Here is a 22,506-nt window from a genome sequence, read left to right on the forward strand (position 1 = left end):
GGAAATGATATGCCATCACCTTTCCCGTGTTCTTTTACTTAGAAGCCTAAGTCCAGCCCACACGCGAGGGGCGGGGATGGCTCCATGGGGAGGATAGCAGCAGCTAGCTGAGAAATCTGCCTTCAGATTTGCGCATTGTTCAGAAGAGCAGACAGATGTGCAGAGAAGTGAAGCAGTTTTCCCAGGCCACACAGCCTCGTGCATGACTCGGGGATTCAGACCCAGCTAGTGTGGCTTCAGGCTCCAGGCTCTTGAGCACTGTCCCTCAACAGGGAATGTTTGTAGTGTTCAGAGCCCTGCTGAAGATGGGTTGTGCCCATGGAAACTCAGTGGAGTCAGAGTGCCGTTGCTTTAATGTTACTGTTTACATGGTTTCTAAAACGTGATTTTCAAACCTGGTATAAACTTTTTATGCTGTTCTGCAGGTCTCTGCCAGCTCATGTGGAAGGGGCCTCCCAGCGGGCAACTAGGCTCCGGGTGGGACTGCAGAACCCAGTCCTGTGTGGGGCAGGGGTGCAAGGCCTGAGGTCCCTGCCCTGTCACGTCACTTGTCACCAAAGTGCAGCCAGACCTCAGTCATATGTAGTCAGCCAGCCAGTTCCCAGGCGCTGACGGACTGGCCTCTCTTTGGGGAAGTAGGGTTATCCCTGCTGGTAACCACTAGCCCTAGGCCCTCTCAGACGGGCAGGGCCTCACACTGTTCCTGCGGGAAGAGGCTGGGTGGCGGCCGCGGGGCCCTTCTGGAAAGTGGGGCAGCACGGGGGATGCGTGGGTCAGCAAAGGCGCCCCTGCCAGAAGGCCCTGGACGCATGTTCCAGCTGGCTCTGGCACTCACCAGCCATGAGCCTTGGGCAAAGGCTTTTCTGAGCCTGCGCTTCTTCCCCTGTAAAGTGAGTTGTCTGGAGGTGACAGGAGCTCACACAAGTTGTCGTAGTTTCCAGTTGCTGCCCTAACAAACATCCACAGACTTGGGACCTGAAGACGGATTTGTTCCTTTCTGCTTCTGGAGGTCAGAAGTCTGAAATCAGGCTCACCACACTACAGCCAAGGTCAGCAGGCCTGGAGCCTTCTGGAGAATCCCAGTCCCTGACTTTTCAGTCTCCTCTGTTTTCACATCACACCTCACCAGTCTCTGCTTCTGTCATCACCTCTCCGTCTCCTCTCCTGCCATCCCGTCTTCCTCTGCCTCCTCTTATAAGGAATCGCATGATCACATTTAGGGCCTCCCCTGGATAATCCAGGATAATCCCCGCATCCAAGACCCTTAATCACATCTAAAACTCTCCTTTTGCCATATAAGGTCACGTTCACAGGTTCCAGGGATTAGGATGGGGATGTCTTTGGGGCCATTATTCAGCCAACCACACAGGTCAGGTGTCTGGCACAAAATTAGCTCTCAGTAAACAGCAACTCTCCCTACTTTGCCTCTGCCTTCGCCCCACCTAGGGGGGTGTGGGGGGTGGGGGAGGTGGGGGTCGTACACCTGCTCACATGTGGAGGAGACTTCCCAGCAGGGCTGGAGGCTCTTCTTCAAGAAGGGGAGAAAGGTCACTATAAAACGTGATCTGGAAGAGGTCACCTGCATGGCCTGGGGATTTGGGGCTGGGTTTCCAAGGTGGGGAGCTTCTCTGGGGCCTGAGGAGGTGGCACAGCCCCCCCACTTCAACTAGAACAAAACCGGTTTATCGAAATTTTTCAAACTCTTGCAAAGAGCCCACTATCTGCCACGCCTTGTTCCAAACGCTTGACTACAGTTATTCACTATAATCCCAACAACCCCGTGATGTCAGGGCTGTTCATGTCCCCATTTTACAGAGAGAAAAGCCAAAGCACAGAGAACTCATTAAGTCATACACGGTCAGACAGCTGTGCTCCTAACCACCTCAAAATACCAAAACATTAATAGCATTTTTTTCTTTTTAAAAAAGGAAACCTGCTTATTTTCAAAAGTTTTCTACAATGAAGCCATATCATTTTATACGATCTGTTTTGTAATATGTAATGTAAGATAACCAGACAGACTATGAACATATGACCTACCACATGGGCTTACTGCTACTTTGTAGCCTTCTGTTTGTTCTGATCTCAGGACCTCTCATCTCGTCTAGTCTTTCCTACCGGATTCTCCTTCCTTCCATGTCTGGCTCAGGGTTCATTATAATAATGGGCACGTGACGTCAGCTCTCTGGGACTCCGTTTGCTCATTTGCACAATGGTGGTAGAGCCTGCCTGCCAGGGCCGCATGCGTGAACCCTTAGGTTATTTCTCATTTTTTTCTGATGAGAAGCAGCGCTTATACATCACCACGTAAGAACTAAAACTAGGAAACTCTTGGAGGAAAATACAGAGGAAGATATGACCATAGGTCAGGCAAAGCCTTCTTGGATCTGACACAGAAGGCATAAGCGACAAAGGCAAAAACCCAGGTATGCTAGACTTCATTAAACTTAAAGACCGTTCTGCTTTAAAAGACACTATCAAGAAAGTGAAAAGACAACCCACAGGATGGAAAAATATTTGCAATATGTGATTGGCAAGATATCTGATAGGGGGCTTATAGCTAGAATATATAAAGAACTTTTACAACTCAATAATAAAAGACAAAAACCCAATTTAAAAGAAGGCAAAGGATCCTAATAGACATTTCTCCTCAAAAGATATACCCATGGCCATGAAGCCCATGAGTCGATGCTCAATGTCATTAGCCCTCCAGGAAATGCAAATCAGAACCATATTGGGAGGGCATCTCACAAACCACTAGTATGAATAAAATTTAAAAGATGGATCTAACACCAAGTGTTGGCGAAGACGTGGGGAACCGGGAGCCCTCATATATACGGGGAGGATGTCGCATTGTGCAGGCACTTTGCAACCAGCCTGGCCGTTCTTCACCTGGAACATGGAGTTACTTTATGACCCAGAAATTTCTTGCCAAGGTTTGCACCCAAGAGAAACGAAAACACACAACCACACAAAAACTTGTGCTCAAATGCTCAACCAAGCGGTGGAAACAACCCGATTCCAGACCTATTCCACCGATTGAGGACCAGATGAGCTCCATCTGGTTCATGCACACGGTGGAATAGGCCTGGTAGTAGTAGGAAGGAATGAAGGACGGATACATGCTACAACATGGGCGGGCCTTGGAACAGGGTTCAGATGACCTACGCTTCTACAAGAACGCATATTTATATCCCAACTGTGGGCAGACCATAGAATTCCGAAGGGAATTGCTGGTAAGCATTGTTGTAATGGGAACAAAAACCATGATAATGAAAGCCAATATTTATTAAATGCCCATTTCAGACTCTCAGTAGCATAGTGAAGTATTATTATCCCCATTTCACAGTTGAGGAAACCGAGACCAGTGAGCAAAGGTCAGATACCTCGAATGTGATGGGGCTCTTATTTGAACTTGAGTGTCTGCCCTTGACCCCTCTGGGGAGGGGCATCCCAGCAGGGGCTTAGCCCCATTTGCCAAATGAAGTCCGGGGGGTGGGGTGGGGAGGAAGTTGCCCCCTCACGTCACTCGGGACTCCCTGACTGAGCCCTTGTCTAAATCCTTGGGGGCGGGGGTTGGGGGCTTTCTTCCAGGGAGCTCTCTGGGTGGGTGTCTGAACACCCCAGCTGTGGTTCCTCCTCGTGATTACTCTGACCATGACTGCTCCGGAGGAAATGGCCACGGCCGCCAGAGCTGTGGGCGAGGGGCTATTTTGGGAGAGGGCAGGGCAGTGGCATCCGAAGCATCCCCTACCGCAGGAAAACATTTGGCAGCATTGTCCCTGTCCCTGTCAGCCACCTCTGTGGCCTCCAGACAAGCTGGCAGAGGTTTGAGCTGGGGACTCTCATTACCCGCCTCTGTCCTCCACACACGCCACGTGCTCCTTGTTCTGAAGGTTTTTGTTTTCATTTTAAAAATGAAAAAATAATTTTGATTTTTATTGAACAAACCCGTAGCATGTAATACATCCAGGATTTTTGGTCTTCTCCAAAAAAGTATGCGTCTTTATTTTATTAACAAGCACTGTGAGCACTTCTTGCGTCCCGGCCACTGCTCCGAGGGCCAGATGACTGGGCATTCATTACAGCATTTCTCCAGTAGCTGCTGTTATTACCCCCATTTTACAGATGAGGAGATCGGGGTGCAGGGAGTTCAGACATGCCGAAGGGCTTAAGGAGCAGAGCTAGGACCCCACACCCAAGCTCCCTCTCTTAGATGCTCTACCAAGCAGTTTAGAGTCTTTGCTCTGGGCCCCCGTTTATTCATTGGTTTTCAGGGATGTTGTGTGGTTGGGCAGGGCTACATTAGGCCGTGAGTTCTTCCGGTGGCTTCTGGGTCCTATTCATCCCCGTCCCTGGTCCCAGCACATGGAGGACTTGGCCCAGAGTCAGTGGGAAGAGGGTGACAGCTTGGTATAATGGGTAAGAGCTTGGGCTGATTCACTTTTCTAGCTGTGTGACCTTGGAAAAGGGACTCCACGTCTCTGAGGTCATTTGTGTTAAGGTGACACTGAGCTGGGCACAAAGAGCTCAACAAATAACAGCAAACTGTTTCTGTAAAAGACCAGATGGTAAATAGTTTTGGCCTTGCAGGCCACACAGTCTATGTGGCAACTACTTAACTCGAGACTATGTGTCAACAAATGGGTGTGGCTGGATGCCAATAAAACTTTATTTATATAGACACTGAAATCTGAATTTCATGTAATTTTCATGTGTCAGAAAATATTACTCATGTTTTTTTTTTTTTTCATTCAACCATTCAAAAATATAAAAACCAGACTTAGCTTGTAGGCAGTACAGCAGCCAGCAGTGGGCTGGATTTGGCCACTTTTGCAATTTGCCCGCCCCCTGCCCTAGAACGGGGGCTCTGCAAGGGGATTTTGGATGCTTGGTTTGCTGTGGTATCCACGGTACTCAGAACACTGCCTGGCCCACAGCAGGCACTCCAGAAAGTTGTATTAAATGAATGAATCAATATGTAGAAGTAGGTCTTGAGCTGGCCCTTTAAGACTGGGAGAGTGGATGGAGGGGAAGGAGTGTTCCAGGTGGGGGAACAGCCTGAGTGATGGCCTGGAGTCAGGGATAAGTCCAGCATGCCTGGATAAGTCCATGAAGCTATCAATGCCTGGTGGAGAGGACCAGGCAGCCCGGCTGACTGGAAGCAGCAGTTAAGCCCTGGGGGTGGGGGAAAGAGGCTGGGGTACGGGGGTGCTCTCAGAAGTGGTTCTGTGGGGTTATCGCCCTGCCCCTATCCCAGAACCACCAGCCTTATTTTTAACCCTGCTGACGGAAGATAATCCAAATGAAATCAAGAAGAGTGAGCTCCTTGCCCCTCCCACTGCCCCAGTTTCTGCTGCTTTCCTTTCCTGCAGGTCGGAGCCATTCTCAGAGACCTCCCCCCAGCAGCCTCAGTCCAGACACAGGGAGCAGTCAGAGGAGAAGAAATGGGTCCAGCATGTCCCTAGCAGGACCTGAACTCAGAGAGGGATCCTGGTGCTTGAGGAGAAATACCCGGAGCTCTTCAGGGATTTGGGCAGGCTGGGAGCTGCCCAGCATAGAGCTGGTTCTGTCCGTCTGCCAGCACATGCTTCTCAAACTTCAGTGAGGGGGGAAGGCTCGGGAGGGCTTATAACACACAGATTCCTGGGCTCCTCCCCTGAGGTTCTGACTCAGGTCTGGGGTGGAGCCTGAGAACCTGCATTTCTGACACGCTCCCAGGTGATGAAGGGGCCAGGAGGGTGATGGGCCACACTGTGAGTGGCCCTGGCCTGCGAGAGCCTCTGGGCAACAGCGGGCCCTCCACCCTCACCCTGTGAGCTGCCTCGGGCTGCCCTATGAAGGCCGCTGGTGATACACCCATCAGGACGGCCCGGCCGAGGATCTGGAGAGCCTGGAAGGCTGTGTTAAGTGCCCTGGGCTTTATTTTGAGCGTGGTAGGAAGCCTTGCAGAGATTTTAAGCAAGAGTTGAGGCCGCTGGACAACTGGATTAAGCCAGCGCACGGTGTCACTGCAATCAGTTGTAGGGAGCGCGTCGGGGGCTCGGAGGAGCAGTGACGGGAGGAGGGCGAGGCCGCAGATGCTGGAGCTACAGCAGGAGTAGGAGAAGGGACCTGGTGAGTCATGGCCTTGGCTGCAGCAAAGAGACGAGGAGGAGGGTGCGGGAGGACACCGGGGTGCCTGGCTTGAAGGCCGGGAGCCATTCCTGAGACCAGAGACATGGGGGAGGGCTGATAAGGGGTTCCCTCGGCCAGACCGATGGACACGGGGAAGGGAGTGGGCTTCCTTTGAACATAGCAGCCCTCATTGCCTTGGGGTGTGTGGCCTCCCCTTTCTCCACTCCTGTTCTGACTGCTCTGGGTGGGGGTCCACGGTTAACCCCCCTTCAATTCTTCCGGGGCTCTGTGTGCAGGCTGCCGCTGCAACCTTGGGAAGAGTCCTGCAACACAGCTTCCCAGAGCACCAGGAAACAAGCAACCACCATCCAGCTTGTATTACCAAAAAAGGACATTTTCTCCCTTTGAAGGTTTGCCCAGCCCTTTCCCTCCTCCCCCCCCCCCCCCCACCTGGGGTTTCAGGTTTCCAGGGAAGCGTTTCTGGAAAGTGTAGGACTTTAAATCCCACGCATCTGTGTACAGGCAAATAGGACTTGGAGATATGCACGTACCACACTCTGTCTTGATGTCATAAACCTCATCTTCCTCCTTCTCCTCCTCTCCTGCATCGCCACCATCACCTCCTCCATCACCACCGCCACCTCCTGCATCGCCACCACCACCACCACAACCACCTCCACCTCTCCCACCACCCCCACTGCCTCCGCTCGGCCCCATTCCGGCCCAAGCCCTTTTGTAGGCCGCCTCTTACGTGTTGGTTTCCACCACAACTCCAAGAGGGGAGAGTTATGATCTCAGTTGTGCAGATCGAAGAAAGCGGGGCACAGAGAGGCAGAGCCACTCACGCACAGTCCTGCAGTTGCCGTGGGGTCGGGACTAGGGTGACGCGAGCAAGGTCATGCAAAATGTAGGATCTGATCCAGGCTTTATTTAAATTTTGTTCGTAGCTTGTTCATCAAGGATTTGTTGGCATTGTTTTTGACTTTTAGAAATATTGTTTTAAAGTATTGTTTGATCTTGCTTACTGAGTTTTTGGCATCTTCCTAAATCTTGAGCCTGAGGCGAGGGCCTCACTTGCCTCACCCTAGCGCCACCCTTGGCAGAGCCAAAGTTGGAATCCAAAGCTGGGCTCTGGACTATTCCCTGTGCTAAACTCTACATGCAATGTGGGGCTTGAACTCACGACCCCAAGATCAAGAGTCACATGCTCTACCGACGAAGCCAGCCGGGCGCCCCACGTTTGTGTCTTCTTCCCTTCGGTAACCATTACTGTGGCAAGGTGGCATCGTAGAGGGCAGGGCTCGGAAACCAGACAGTCGTGGGTGCGACCTCACTGCTCACTACTGAGGGATAGCCTATGGTTCAAGGCCCAGACTCTAGAGCCCAGAAGGCCTTGGTTTGAAATCTTGCTCTGCTACTCGCTGGCTGTGTAAGTTTGCATTAGTTCCTTGAAACCTGGGGCCCTGCCTTTCTCCTCCGTAAAGAGGGATGGTGGTACCAACGTCTGCTACCCAAATGAGTTCATTCTGGAAAGCCCGGGTCATGTAGTAAATGCTGTGTGTTAACTATCATTTTGCATCCTTGGGGGGATACCTCTCTGAGCCTCAGTTTCCCCATGTGTGAAGGACGAACAGGAAGAGCCACCTCCCAGCCCGTTCTGAGAATTGAAGGGGATAGCAGAGGTAATGGGCCTTTCACGGGAAAGGAGCTTCGAAAAAGCCCTCTCCCTTATTGCAGGCCCAATTCTATACGCTGGAGACTGAGGTACAAAGACCCACGTCAACTCCCCGAGGAATTAGCTCAGCTTCAGTGCCGACGCTGATTTGACCTTTCAGTGCCCCAAAGGCACCGAGCTCTTGCTCTCTTTCCTCTACCTGACTTGCTGTTCCCACCTCTCCTATTATGGGTCTAACTTCTGTTTGTCTTCATGTCACTTAACTGTCACATTCTCAAAGACACCTTCCCTGACCCCACCTCTGCCACCGACCTGTATTGTCTTCCTGCTCGATGTGGTCACTGCCTTCTCGACTTTCCCTTCATGGCACTTCTCACAATTGCAATTGAGGACCTTTTATTTAATCAACTTTTCTTAAAGACATTCTGTTATTTGTAGTTTACCGCCTTCCTCCCTGACTTGACAGTGAGGACAGGGACGGGGCTTGGCTTACCCCCCGGAGTCTCTGTCCTCAGCTCCTGGCCGAGTGTGGCACATTTCCCAAGTAGTGTTCAAGCTCACAAGCTCTGAGGTCGTTTTGCCTGGGTTCAAATCTGAGCTCCTGCACTTAAGGACCCTGAGACCCAGGGCAAATTATTTCACCTGTCTGTGCCTCAGTTTTCTCTTCTGCACAACTGGGGAAATAATAACAGCACCAGCTTTGCTAAGGTGTGATGATGACTGCATGAGACAATCTGCTACAACTGTGCCTGGCCCATTCGTAACAGAGCTATTACTACTTTAGCAGGTGCTCCTCGCTAGACTAACAGCGGAAACAAACATCCCCCGAATCTCAGGTGCTTAACTCCACAAGCATGTGAGGTTTGCTTAAATGTTCACATTGGATGTTTAAATGTGGTGCCTAAGTGCTCCATATTCCAGTGTGGGAACTCTGCACTATGCAATAATCATTTCCAGACCGAGGTTCCTTCCACTGTGTTTCTTAACGTGGGGTCCACAGGGGGTTCTGTGGATAGAATTCAGGGCGTCTGTGAACTTGGATGCTGTCTTAGGTTAGACCACCTAGAAGCTGAGCCTGAGGTGGGGATTTTTTTTCTTTAAGATTTTACTTATTTGAGAGAGAGAGTGAGCGAGCAAGAGAGAACACAAGCCGGGGGAGGGGCAGAGGGAGAGGGACAAGCAGACTCCTTGCTGAGCAGGGAGCCCAGTGTAGGACTCGATCCCGGGACGCTGGGATCATGACCTGAGCCGGAGGTGGACGTTTAACCGACTGAGCCCGCCAGGCTCCCCAAGGTGGGGATTCTTGAGCAGATGATTTTTTTGAGGGGACACTGTTGGGAGAGAAGGGGAGTGACGGAAGCAGGGTAGGGCTGGGAAGTAACCAAGCAAGGATGTGGTCTTACCTGCAGTCCTGTTTCAGCCTGACCCCATGGTGGGTGTTCTGGAGCCTGGCTTGTACCACAGAGTTGGTTCTTCCTGGGGCGAGAGGGGGACTGGTGGGTGTCATCAGTCACTAGTTGTGGGCTGCTTGGTTGGAGTGGGGGAGGTGGTCTGACCTCTAGAACAATGCGGCTTCTGTTGGGTGTGATTCTCTGGGATAGCAACGAGCCATTAGCAGCCTGTCCAGGAGCTGGGGGTGTGTGTATTTGCCTAGCGAGGGGATCTCGGTGGGCACCAAAGTGTCTACAACAGGTGGGAAAACTATCTTACTTTTACTGACTTCTTACTGAAATTTAGCATTTGCCTCAACTGTGAAGGTAGGCAATAAACCATAGTGGCATTAGAAACACCTGTGACCTTGTCACCAGTGGAAAGCACATACTTTCATGTCACGTTATTATTGTTGCAGTCTTTTTTTATAAAGATCTGATTTTTTAAAGTAATCTCCACACCCAGTGTGGGGCTCAAACTCATGACCCCAAGATCAAGAGCCGCACGCTCCCCCCGCTGAGCCAGCCGGGCGCGCCTGTGCTGGATATCTTTGAAATATCCTCTCTGCTCATCTGTACTTTAAAATTACTGTGGTTAGTTCACTTGCCGGATATTTTGTTCAGCGTGTTAACGAAGGACATTACGGACTTGTTCCTACTGTTTTGGTAACAGCGTGTCAGTATAACTGCATCCCTTTGTAATCCTGTGTATTTTCTGCATTTTAAAACCTCATTCTGAGAAAGGGTCCATAAGTGTCACCAGATGCCAAAGGGGTCTGTGACACAAAAGAGGTTCAGGTCCCCGTTCTGGGGTGTTGGCCTTCCCTCTGTTCAACCAGCAGCGGGGGGAAAGGAGAGGATGTAGGGATCGCACAGGGGGTTTTATGGGCCCGGCCTGGAAACAGCACACACCATGTCCTCCCACGGTGCACTGGCCGGGACTCAGTCACCAGACCGCACTGACTGCGAGGGAGATGGAGTCCGTCTCTGTGCCCAGAAGGAAGAGGGACGGTCTGCGGAATGTGCAGCAGTCTGGCCCACGGGTTTCAGCACATCCGTATTGACAGCCTGGGTGAATGCGTGCTACGTCCGGCGTGTCTTTGGTGGGCAAAGGTCTGGTTTTCCGGAGGGATCCTGAGTCTCTACCATGTTGTCTCCTTAGGACAAGCCACGCCAAGGCCAAAGCTGAGGCAGCGGAACAGGCTGCCCTCGCTGCCAACCAGGAGTCCAACATTGCCCGCACTTTGGCCAGGGAGCTGGCTCCGGATTTCTACCAGCCAGGTAGGGCCAGCCAGGGAGGGGACGGGCAGGACAGGGTAAGGGGAGCTCCCAGGGTTGGACTGTTTTTCTTTTCACTTGCTTGCTGGAAAGCCGAGGTGCCCAACTGGGTTCACAAATGTCCGCGAGTTCAAGCAACCGGTGGGGGAGGGGCGGGTATGGTGAAAGCTTGGGAAGCTGTGATACTGGGGGCTCAGGCTGAGATGGTGGGGGGGAGTCAGAGGCTCCCGGCTGTGGACTGGACCCCCTCCAGGCTGCCTCCTCTCTGCTGCAGACAGGGCTGAGCGTTGAGCCGATGAAACTTAGCAAAGGGAGCGGTCTCTGTGGAGCAAGAGGCAAAAAGCCTTCCTGCCCTTGCTCATCACTTTCAGTCTGGCATTAAGTGAGTGCTGCGCGTGTGTCAGGCGCTGTGCTGGGCTCTGGGGCACAAAATCGGGATTCCGGGCTCCAGAATCTAGAGGAGCAGAGAAGCGTGGAGACAACGTATCAGGGAGTGAGGCATGTATTCACATCCTGACTCCACTGCTGACCAGCTCAGCGACCGTGTTACGTTCTTTAACTTCTGGAAACTTCAGTTTTCTGATCTGTAAAATGGGAGTAAGAATAATACCTTCTTGGGAGGTGGGTCAAATGCATGTCAGGTGGGGAGCACCTGGCCCAATCCACGGCGAGCTCTTGATAACTGTTGGCTCTTATCTCACCATTGCGATGAAATTCCGCACAGCATAAGTTCTGTGTGGCTTGAACAGGGCTTTGGGAGCTCTCAGGGCGCCCTTCACCCAGTCCGGCAGGGGGATGCTAGAGAAGGCTGCCCCCAGGAGAGGCCGTTGGAGCCAAATCTTGAAGGCTGAAGGAGAGTACGCCAGGTCAGTGGGGCTCAAACATGACACAGCACACTGGGCCCACCCCGAGTTTCTGATTCAGTAGGTCTGGGGTGGAGCCCATGAATGTGCTTTTCTTTTTCTTTCTTTCTTTCTTTTTTTTTTTTTAAGATTTTATTTATTACTTATTTTAGAGATGGGGGTGGGGAGCAGAGGGAGAGGGACAAGCAGACTCCATGCTAAATACAGAGCCCGACGCTGGGCTCAATCCCAGGACCCCGAGATCATGACCTGAGCCAAAATCGAGTCGGAGGATTAACTGATTGAGCCGCCCAGGCGCCCCTGCATGTGCTTTTCTAACAAGGATCAGGCACCGGCGATGCTGCCGGTTTGGGACCCTCACTGAGAATCACGGCCCCTGCAGTGCTGTGTGGGCTGGGCAAACCAGGAGGAAGGGAGTGCAGGTGCAAAGGCACAGAAACTTGGAGCCGACTGGCAGGCGCAGAGGCTAGATAGTAAAACAGGAAGGAACTGGTGGGAAAAGAGGCCACAGAATAAGAGGGACCCTGCCTCTGATAGAGACTCGGTGGGTGGATAGAGCAGTGGGTTTATGGCGCATCCAAGGGGTTTATGGCAAGTGGCATGATTAGACTTGTCTCTTCTAACTGTTATTCTGGCTGTAGCAGGGACACCGCAGGGGACCAGCTGGGGGACCGCGGAGCGCAGATGTGTACCTAGGGGGCTAAGTTGCCTCCGTGCACAGTGCTCCCCCTGCTGGTCCCAGGAAAAGCGACACCTCCCGGCAGGGCCTCCACCTTGGGGGGTCATAGCAACAGCTGTCACCATGTGCCAGGACCTGAGCTCCGCATTTTTCATGCATTTTTTTCCACTAACCCTTCCATTAGTATTTATGAAGTAGGTACAATTAGGCCATTTTTCGGTTAAAGGAATGGAAGGAAACCAGTGTCACAGTGAAGAGCATAAACTCCGGAGCCAGTCAGACTGGGTGCTGGTCCTGGCTCTGCCCTTTGTCAGCTGGGTGACTTTGGGCAAGTGATGTTACCTCTCTGAGCCTCCCTTTCTTCCTCTGTAAACATGAGGCCGATAATAGCATGGGCCTCTTCGGGTCGTTAGAAGGCTATAGATGAGCTATACTCTGGGAACTGCTTGACATAGCGCGGGCCCACGCCAGACGATACGAAGGTGCTGGCTGGGTGAATAGCAGGCTGGGCCACGTGAAGTGGCTCGTCCAGGGTCACCGGGTGGGACCCGGGTTCGAGGCCAACCTCGCTGCCTGTCCCCCGCAGGACCCGAGTATCAGAAGCGCCGGCTGCTGCAGGAGATCCTGGAGAACTCGGAGAGCCTGCTCGAGCCCCCGGAGCGGGGCCCAGGGGCCGCGGGTCCCCCGCTGCGGTCCCGCGAGAGCCCGCAGCTGCACGAGCACGAGCCCCTCGGGCCCGAGGGCGGCCCCCCGTCCCCGGCCGGGACGCCCCCGCAGCCCAAGCGGCCCCGCCCGGGGGCGACCAGGGACCGCCTGGCGAGCCCGGGCGCCTGGAACGGGGAGCCGGGCGCCGAGGGCAGCCGGCCGCTCACGCCATCCGAGGGCGCGGGCCGCCGCAGCCCCGCGCGGCCGGCCACCGAGCACATGGCCATCGAGGCGCTGCAACCGCCGCCCGCGCCGTCGCCGGAGCCCGAGGTGGCGCTGTACCGGGGCTACCACAGCTATGCCGTGCGCACCGCGCCGCCCGCGCCGCCGCCCTTCGAGGACGAGCCGGAGCCGGAGGCCTCCGGGCCCGACTCCGCGCCGCCGTCGCCGGCCGCCGCTCCGGTGCGGGCCCCCGAGCTCGCGCCCGAGTCCCCGGCCAAGCTGGAGCCCAAGCCCATCGTCCCCAAAGCCGAGCCCAAGGCCAAGGCCCGCAAGACGGAGGCCCGAGGGCTGACCAAGGCGGGGGCCAAGAAGAAGGCTCGGAAGGAGGCGGCACTGGCAGCTGAGGCCGAAGTGGAGGTGGAGGAGGTGAGGCTGGTGGCGGAAGGATGTGTCCCGGCTCGGTCCCCCCAGGGGTGGTTGGGCTCGAGGCCGGATTCCAGTGCGGATGATTTGGGGATGGGGAGGGTGATGGCCCAGGATGGGGCAGGGGAAAACTCTGCTTAGTCACGTGTAGCCTAATCAGGACTTAGTAGCATAAATCTCACTGCAGAGTCCCCCCACTTTGGGACGGGGGGGCGGGCTTTTGTGCCTGTAGTCAGGTGGGGGGGGCACTGCTTTGGAGAAGGGGGTGCTGGGAGCCCTAAGCAGCTAGGGGGGAGTGAGTGCACCTGGGGAACTAGGGCGATCTGAGCACCAGCAGCGTCTTCTACAAGGTGTAGCAGGGAGGGCTTCCTGGCAGTGGAGGAAGGACCCAGTAGGGCTTATTAGAGGGGGGCTGGGAGCTAGAAACTCAGGGACCACGAGTGAGGCAAGATTCTGTGGGACCGGTGGATGCCGTCCAGGGGTGATTAGCAGAAAAGAAGGCTTGTTCTGGCTTCCAGGCCCAGCGCTGCCCACTTTGTGCTTTGGGACACATCCTTGCGCCTCTCTGGACCCTGAACAGTTCGGTTAATCATTTCCCAGAATCCTTCCAGCTCTTATGGTCTGCTGTCCAGGTGCTGGACACAGCAGTGAGCAAAACGAGGGGTGCTCTCAGGAGGGTCCTTTCAGAAGTTCCTGCTCCTCTGTCCAGCCTTGTTGGGTCTTGGGTGGGGGGTGTTTCAGAGGCCATGGGAACTTAGCTTCTCTCCACTGCTCCCAGGTCCCCAATACCGTCCTTATCTGCATGGTGATCCTGCTTAACATCGGCCTGGCCATCCTCTTTGTTCACCTCCTGACCTGACCCTTGTCTACCAGGTACGTCTACCAGGGGTGGGAGCCTATAGAGAGCTCTGGGCACCAGGGTGATGGAGGAAGGATGTTGCCTGCTGGGTGCCTGTCCTGCGGCTAAACTGAGGCCCGGCCCCCAGCAGAGGCAGGAACAACGGATTTGTGGATTTGATGGATCATGCTTTCCCCAAAACACACACACACACACACACACACACACACACACACACACACACACACACCTCGTTAGCTCAACATGTGCAGAGCACCTGCTCCCTGCCAGGTGAGCCCTGGGGGCTTCACTCACTCACTCATTCACCATTCATTCGTTCATTTATTCATTTGACCACCATTTACTGAGCAGCTGCTCTGCTGGGATCTAGGGATACAGCAGGGACCCACTCCTGCCCTAAGAAATGGGGTGAAGATAAGAGTAAACCCTAACTTACAGCTCATTATGCAAAAGTCAGACATCCAGAGGTGAGGCAAACAGCCTCTCCCCAGACTCCCACAGTCTCACCTGAGCTTGCCTTAGCCAGCCAGGCCCTCTTCTCTCTGCCTTTCCTTTCTCTCCTGCCCATTTCAGTCTGTAATCCCTCTGCCCCTAGCCTCCCCATCCCCCAGTCCTCCCTTCCAGAAACCCCTCTGTCAGTCAGTCGCTGCCCCATGCTGGAGCTGGGAGAACTTGGAAAGGCCCGGTGAAAAGGAGGTGGGCTGGGCTGCGCTGGGCTGCACTGGGCTGCGTTGGGCTGAAGGGAGGTGGCTCTCATGGGTCTCAGGGTGAAATATCCACAAGATAAATAAAATCTTTTCCCTGCTAGGACCAGCCTTCACACCATGAATCCTATGCTTGGTGATGCTAACAGAGTTTCTGCCTCTTGCCCTGCCCCCAACCAAAGACACCCCCCACCACCACCACCAATCCTAGCTTAGTGTGGGCTGGAGGTTCCCACTCAGTCCCAGGAGAGGACAAGAACTCACCCAGTAAATAGCCAGTGACAGTATTAGCCTGGTAGGTGATGCCCTGGGGGTGCGTGCTGGGCTCTGCTGGGGCCTGTGTTTCACAGGGGATCTGGGCGTGATGGCTGTGGGGACTGACAGCTTAATGACCCGAAGGGTGGAAGGGCAAACCAGATGACAGTGGGGAGAAGGACAGGGAAGAGTTTTCCAGGCACGGGAACAGCGAGGCCAGGAGAGGCCGCAGGGACTTGACTCTGATCCCTTTGAGTCAGAGCCCAGGGACAGGGCTGCCCCAGGGGCTGGGAGAGGTGGGTCCTTGCCCCAGACAACATCAGGCCTGAGGCTTGGACCCTGCGTTGAACCTGGCTCAGCCTCTTCCTTTCTCCCTCCCCCCTCTCTCACCTGAGCCTCTCACTGTCTCTTTGCAGAGCCAGGAGTTCCTGCTGGGGATGTGAGGACCCATCTTTCTGCATTACCAGGCAGGGTGGCCAAGGAGGACTGAACTCTGGACCTGGAGCCCTGGGGTCCAGCTCACATCCACACCACATCCATTTAAGGAGGCCTCCCGTGGCCCCGGTGCTGGGTGGCAGTGGTGCCCAGAGGAATTGTAATGTGCTGGGGATCCTCCGGGAGCTCTGTTCCCCGTGGCAGGGGAAGCCTCGAAGGAAGAGCCCTGGTCTCTTGAGCTCGCCTGTCCCTCATCCTCATCTAGTCCCTTGCCTTGCTGCTAGGGTCCCCCTTCCCTGAGCTTTTGTGTGTTTTGGGAGACATCACTAAACCAGAATAGTAATACTAACTCCCAGCCCCTTTCCCTCCACCCCTGCCCCGCTTTACTTTAACCGTCTGGCTGCTGAGGGACTGACAGACCCCTGTGGCAGGCGAGCCAGGGAGCCACCCCCAGACGGTGCCAAGGCCCTGCCTTTCATGGGCTCCACGCAGCACACTCTGTCCCTTGCTTACAGATGTTCTGGATGACAATAGAGGAAATGGACGTGCTCAGTGTGAATATCTCAGGACACAGCGCTCCCGTCTCCTACCACTGGTCCAGTCAGCTTCCCTTCTGGACCAGCAGACGAGGGGGAGACACGAGGCACTGGAGCCTGGGGCGGGAGGAAGGGCTGAGGGGCCGTTGGGATGGCCCCTGTCTTTGTGCCTGAGCCCGAGGCTGGGATCGCATCTGGGGCTTCCGGTGTGCCCAGGGCGGTGAAGGGTTACCCTGCGGGAGCCCCGGCTCTGCCAAGGTAATGCCAGCGGGTTGTCCTATGAATTGGTTTGTCTGTTTCCCACACCAGGGCCCCCCACACCCTCAAGGGAGAGTGAGCGTGGAAGCCCTTGGAAGACCAGGCAGACCTTCCCAGGCAGACTCTCAGGCAGGTGCTGAAGACAGGCTGTTTGTCAACAAGTGTCTCCCAGGGAGAGCGGAGCGAGTCTGGGGTCCCCAGTGGGTGCAGTCTGTCGGATAATGAGCCCCCTGGCTTGCTTGGCAGAAGACGGTGTTTGCATGTAGCTCATTACAGATGTTTTGTACCACACTGGGTCTCCAGTCCCTTGTGCTTGCTGGGCTGGGTGGAGGCCGAGGGCTCGCGGGCCCCTGCACCGGGCAGGACAAAGGGAAAGGGCTTCTAGGCCCCTCCAAACCCAGGGAAGGTTGCAGCAGCGGCATCCAAGCAGAGCCGCGGGGGTGCTGCTCTCCTGTTTTTGTTTCTGTGGACATTGGGGGCTTTGGTGTCGTGGTCCAGCCTCGCCAGCCGACTCCGCAACCTGGAGTCTGCCCCTGATGAGGCTGGCCTTGCCTTCCCACCTCTGTACTTGGGAACCTTCCTCCAGCTCCACGCGTGCTGTTCAAGCACCGCTGGGGCCTCATGGCGGGGCTGGAATCTTGGACTGCGTCTGTGTGGAGAGGAGCCTGTGGATTCTCCCACCCTCAGCCAGCCCGTGGCTCTGTCTGTGTTTGGGCTTTTCCGGACTCCGAGGGAACGACAGGGCTGGGCTGGGGGCACTGCTCAGGGCCCATGGGCCCCAGGCCTCGGCTCTGAGAGCATTGTCCAGGTTTGGGGCTGGCCCAGGGCTGGGGATAAGCCTCTGGGTACCAGAGCTCCCGGACCTCGGGTTAGGGCTGGTGCTTGGGGTGAGGGTTCCGGGTGCTGCAGTCTGTACAATAATAAACCTGCATCTGCTCGCGGGCTCTGGAGGGGCTGCGGTGTCTGCTTGTGGGCCCAGCCAGAAGGATTGGCCGAAGGGGCAAGAGACGCTGCGGGTCCTGTCTTTTTCTTACAGTTCCCATAATACCTCTTGTGGGACAGCCCAAGGGCTTTGGTTCGGCTGGGGCAGATCAAAGACCTTCTAAGGCAAACCTTGAGTTTCCAAAGCAGGCTTCCAGAACCTTCCCTGAGCAGCACATGGTAGAAGAGAGAGCCTGCCCTTTGAGGTTGGGTCTTCCTGACCTATCCTGCTCAGCCACTTATGTCTTTTCTGACCCTCAGTTTCCCCATCTCTAAACAGGGAAAATAATAGTACCTCCCTCCCTCCCGAGGCTGTGGTGGGAATTCCACGAAGTGTCGATGCTCGTGGAGTAAAGCCCAGCCGAGGAAGCCGTGGAGACATGTAGACTTGGATTATGATTGCCGAACACCCCAGTACTGCCAAAGCCCTCTTAAAAGCCCTCTTGTGTTTTGGCTGGGGACCTCAGAAGCCCCAAAGACATGGAGACGATCTGGTCCCCAGTTAGTCACAGAATGTCTTGGGGGGACCCAGAGGCCTCCTTCCTTGTCTACAGAGGCCCAGAGAGGAAAGGTTTGCCAGAGGTCACACAGTGAGTCAGCGCAGGAAAGCAGTTGTCCCAACTTGTCTGTGAAGAAGCACTGTGAAAGTTCTCCCACAGCTGGCTGCCCCCTGGGGCAGTGGGAGGGGAGGGTCCCTCGCCCCTGACAAGCAGCTCCCGGAGGGAGCAGGTGGCTGGGACGCCCTGGTGCCACCACGGACTCGCTTTGTGTCATTCCTTCCTTCTCTTTCCCCTTCTGCCATGGAGACCAGAATGCCTGCCTGTGGCTTTCTTCACAGGCAGTGCAGTGAGAAACCAGACGAGGGGGACTGTGGGTGGTAAAGAGGTGTTCGAAACCCTGGCATGATCCAGGAAGAAGGATGGGCTTGGAGGGACCACTGGAGGGGTGGTGAGGACAGGAATGAGGAGGGAGCTGCTTAAATCGGTGGGATTTTAACAAAAACTCTGTGTGTGTGTGTGTGTGTGTGCGCGCGCGTGCGTGTGCAGGAATGGGAGTGAGAGGTGGGAGCAGAGGATGGCTGCATTAGAATCACCTTGGATGGTTTGAAAAGAAGGCTCATACCTGAGTCCCACAGGAGCCTCCAGGTCAGGGAAGGTTGGGCAGAGTCGGGCGCCCCCTGGTGGCTCAGGCCCGCACACACACGGTCCCAGAGTTGGCCGGCGCCAGCTCTAGAAGTTTGGCCCGCGCTCTGCCATGCCCAGCATTAGTTTTAGGTGTCTTGTGCCATAGGGGAGCCTGAAACGACCCCATGGGCACTGCCAGGGCCTATGATCACTGACCGCTACCGTGGGGTCTTGGCAGGAAGCTTCCAGGGCAGGGGGAAAGGATACTCAGGGAGCAAGCAGAGGTCCCTCTGTTGGGGTTTTCAGGGGGAAGGAACTTCAGTCTGCTGGAAAAAGCCTAAGACCCTGTAAGGAGGCGTGTGAGCAGGGTGGAGGAGCGGGGCTGGGGTGAGGCTTGCTGTTCCAGAGGGAAAAGGTAAGGGGCCCTGCAGTCCAAGCCCCAGGATGGCCTTGGTTCCTCCAGCTCCAGGGGACGGCTCAGCAGCTGGGGGGCAGGTCTCCCACCCTAGGAAGGCCTCCCTCAGTGAGCTCCTCATCCCCTTCTGGTCCCTCAGAAGGAAGGAAGTCGCCTCTCTGGGCAGAAGAACAAGTGGGGTGAAGGGTGTATGTGGAGTGGGGTCCCGCTGGAGATAATGACAGTACAGAGTGTCCCCCACCCCTGGTACCCCTGGGGTCCCTCCTGTCTGGGAGGAAAGCAGCTGATGCCCTCATCCTCACCGGGGGGGTTGAAAGTTCCAGGGGAATTTTCACTGTAAAAGAGAAGTCTGGAGAGAGCAATGCATAATCAAAGGAATACTTTGCTCCAGGAAGATGTCAGGTATCCACAGGAGTCTGTTTTTTTTTTTGGTCAGAGGCTCCAAAGCAGAGTAACTCCTCCTTAGCTCCACCCAATAAAAGAAAAACTAAGTAACAATGGGGCATCCCTCCATTACTCCTCACAAGACGAAAGGGTATTGGCAGCGTGGGGCCAGGGGTGTTCTGAGCGCTAGGATGCTGTCGTCGTGTCGGCCTTGTGCTAGGATCCTGCTAGGATCCTAGCCAGCACTTTCTAACGGCGATTAATACTACTTGCCTGCCTGGTGATGTTATATTGTCTCATTAAGTTGTCAGAGCCGCTCCATGGCATTGTAACTGTCGGAAATGGAGAGATGGAGGGTAGGAGTGGAGGTGAATGCCCTGTCGCCTACTTGCACGTGGCAGAACTGCCTTCAAACCCGTTGTCTGATCCGAAAGCGTAACTTGGCTCCTAACCATTTTTTTCGGCCCGCTACACCGCACTGCCGTTATGGAGTATGACCACCGGGGGGCGCCACGGCTCCACGCCCGCACGCCCGCCCGCCCGCATCATTTCGCTCTTGGGAAGGAAGGCTGCTTTTATAAAAAATTCATCACCACCGCTCTCCTCTGACTTACCACGATAATAACAGCTCCTATAAATTAAGCACTCACTATGTGCCGGGCCCTGCACTGAGCACTTCACGTGCATTATTTCGTACATTCGTCACACCAGCTCTATGATTTGAAACACCACTGTGTTTTGCAGATAAGAAGCTAAGATTCAAAACCAGATCTGTCTTCGAAGCCCATCTCTTAACCATGTCCTCCGTGGAAGGCACAAATTCGATGCCTGGAGGCTGCATCCGGCTGGCAAGCTGGTTTTGCTTGGGCCAGCTCAGTGTTTTAAATCACGCTGAATTTAAATGCATTTTGGCAGGCCCGTCACTCTCCACGCAACCACGCCCTGTCGTCTGTTACCCTCATTCCTTTGTTTATGTGACCTGCCCAGCTCTGAGGTCATCTGAATTTGCAACCCCATTTATGCTAATAGCATTTCAGGGACTGGAATCAGAAGATCTAGGGAAAAAACCAAGGGGGAGCTTGGAGATGTAGGAAGGCTCCTGGGAGAGATGCCAAATGGTTGTGGCCCAGTGTCATTCCAGGGGTGCGGGGAGGCAGCCCTGTCCTTGCGCGTTCTTCCTTGATGAGTCCTCGAACAGAGTCTGAACGGAGTCACTCCAGCGTGCGTGGCTCCGCGCCAGTTTTGCGGGCCTCCTGGGACAGACGGGGGCGGGGGGGGCAGATGTGGCTCGTTTCCGCTTCATACATCCTCCCAGCGGGGTGCTCTGGCTACTTTGCACACCCAGGCGGAAGCCTTCCAGAACTGGGTCTCACGATTTCATCTGGGGAATCGAGCCAGTGGTCAGACTTCACCCTTGTTGTGGAGTTTCTAATCAATACCAGCCGTCTGTTAGGGTGAGCCGGGGCTCCCCGGTAATGCATACGTCGAAGCCCTACCCCCCCCCCCCCCCGGCACCTCAGAATGTCCCTGTCTTTAGAGATAGGTCCCGCAGAGAGGTGATTCAGGTAAAACGAGGCCATTGGGGTGGGCCCTCATCCAACTGGACTGGTGTCCTTACAACAAGACGAAGTTTGGTCACACGGGGGGCACGAAGGGCTCTTGAGCACGGAGGAGAGACCACGTGAGGACACGAGGTAAGGCAGCATGAGCAAGCCCGAGAGAGGAGCCTCAGAAGACCCCAACCCTCCGACGCTTTCAGACCCCAGAGTGTGAGAGAATAAATGTCTGTTGTTAAAGCTCCCCCCTCCCCCCCCAGGCTGTGGTGTTTTGTACCGTCTCCATGGAAGGCGGGCTGGCTGGGGGCTTGGACGCGGGCCGGCTGAGCTGGGGATGCGAGTGTGGCCAAAGCCGGCCTGAGACAGGACGACAAAGGAGCCGGACGCTGCCCTCCCAGCCCCCAACCCCCCCCCCCCCCGCCCCGTGCTAGACCCTTCCATGCAACAATTCCCTAGTGTGCTCTCCCACATTCCCCTTCTATCAGTGAGGGCGGCCACCATTTCTTCATGGACAAGAGCACCAGGAAGCCAAGTTCCTGCCTCCTGGTTTCACAAACGTGCTCTAGCAGTGAGAGGAAGCTGGAGACAAGAACAATCTAGCAGGGCTGCGGGGTGCGGGGCGGGAGGGTCCACCCGGGCGTCGCAGCGAGCGCCCCTCCCCCCCCGCCCCCACATACATCGCTCTCCTGTCTCGGGCTGTAGACACAGAAAATCCAAAGCTCCAGGGAAGGGGAGCGTGCAAGCAACAGAGGGGAAGCGGCAATAGCGGACAAGGAGCTACTCGAGGGACAAATACAGTTAGAGTGCACGGCGTGGCCCCGCAGTAAACATCGGCTTGCGTGACCGTGACCGCAGCCGGGAAGCAGCCCACCTGGACCGTGGTTACTGAGGGCCGCTGGGGGCGGGGGGCGGGCAGGGAGAGGAAGGGGGCGCAGGCAGCGGCTCCACATTCTCCAGGCAGGCTGTGCCCTGAGCCCCACCCCGTCCTCGAAGCGACTGCCCTTCCACAGCAGTGGGTTTGGGGTTATTCCTTTGGGGCAATTTAGGGAGCAGAGCTTCGTAATAACTGATGTGTTGGGCAATTTTTTAAAAGCCCCAGAACTTATAATTGCATGTCAGATTTTTTGCATATGAATTCTTTCAAACTTTTGGGAACATTTCATTCCTATGTTAATGGACGCATGGGCCGTGCGTGAGCATGCGCAGTTGTGTGGTCTCGTGCGTGTGCATGCGATGGTGGTGTGTACGCAGGATGCACTTCTGTGTCTAGTGGGGGGTGAAGGGAGGCTGTGTGCGTGTGCGTGGTGGGCTTGTGTGTGTGTGAATGTACTGTGCCTGTGTGTGAGGTATGCGTGCACGCGCGCGTGTGTGTGTGGCATGTCATTGAGCATGTGTATGCACATTGCATCCGGTTAGGGGTGGGTATTGCATGCGTGTGGTATGTGATGCGTATGCTGTGCCTGCCCCTGGGCTATGCATTATGCACTGTGTGCACCTGTGTGAGTGTGTGTGTGTGTGGTGTGTGTGTGGTGTGTGTGTGCCTATGTTTTGGGCACGGTGCACATGTGTCCTCTCCCACATGCACACCAGCTGCACACGCACACCCGGCATGCACATCACATCTGTCTTGTGTGCACCGTGCACCCCGGCATAGACACGCACGTGCA

At 55.2% G+C, this 22,506-nt stretch overlaps 1 protein-coding gene across 2 annotated transcripts in view; it reads left to right on the plus strand.

Annotated features, from left to right (window-relative positions):
* JPH2 (junctophilin 2) overlaps nt 1–17,323 on the plus strand; it is a 64,362-nt gene extending 47,039 nt beyond the window's left edge. For both annotated transcript variants that reach the window (XM_045804665.2, XM_045804666.2), the window contains 4 exons: nt 10,385–10,503; nt 12,629–13,335; nt 14,111–14,205; nt 15,567–17,323. In XM_045804665.2, the coding sequence (XP_045660621.2) occupies nt 10,385–10,503; nt 12,629–13,335; nt 14,111–14,191 (907 nt within the window). In that variant the 3' untranslated portion in view covers nt 14,192–14,205; nt 15,567–17,323. The remainder of the gene's footprint in view (nt 1–10,384; nt 10,504–12,628; nt 13,336–14,110; nt 14,206–15,566) is intronic.
* Nucleotides 17,324–22,506: the final 5,183 nt, after the last annotated feature.

This window comes from Ursus americanus, chromosome 22 (genome assembly GCF_024610735.1).
Source record: "Ursus americanus isolate L20-20 chromosome 22, mUrsAme1.1.p, whole genome shotgun sequence".
In the NCBI taxonomy this organism is placed as follows: Eukaryota; Metazoa; Chordata; class Mammalia; order Carnivora; family Ursidae; genus Ursus; species Ursus americanus.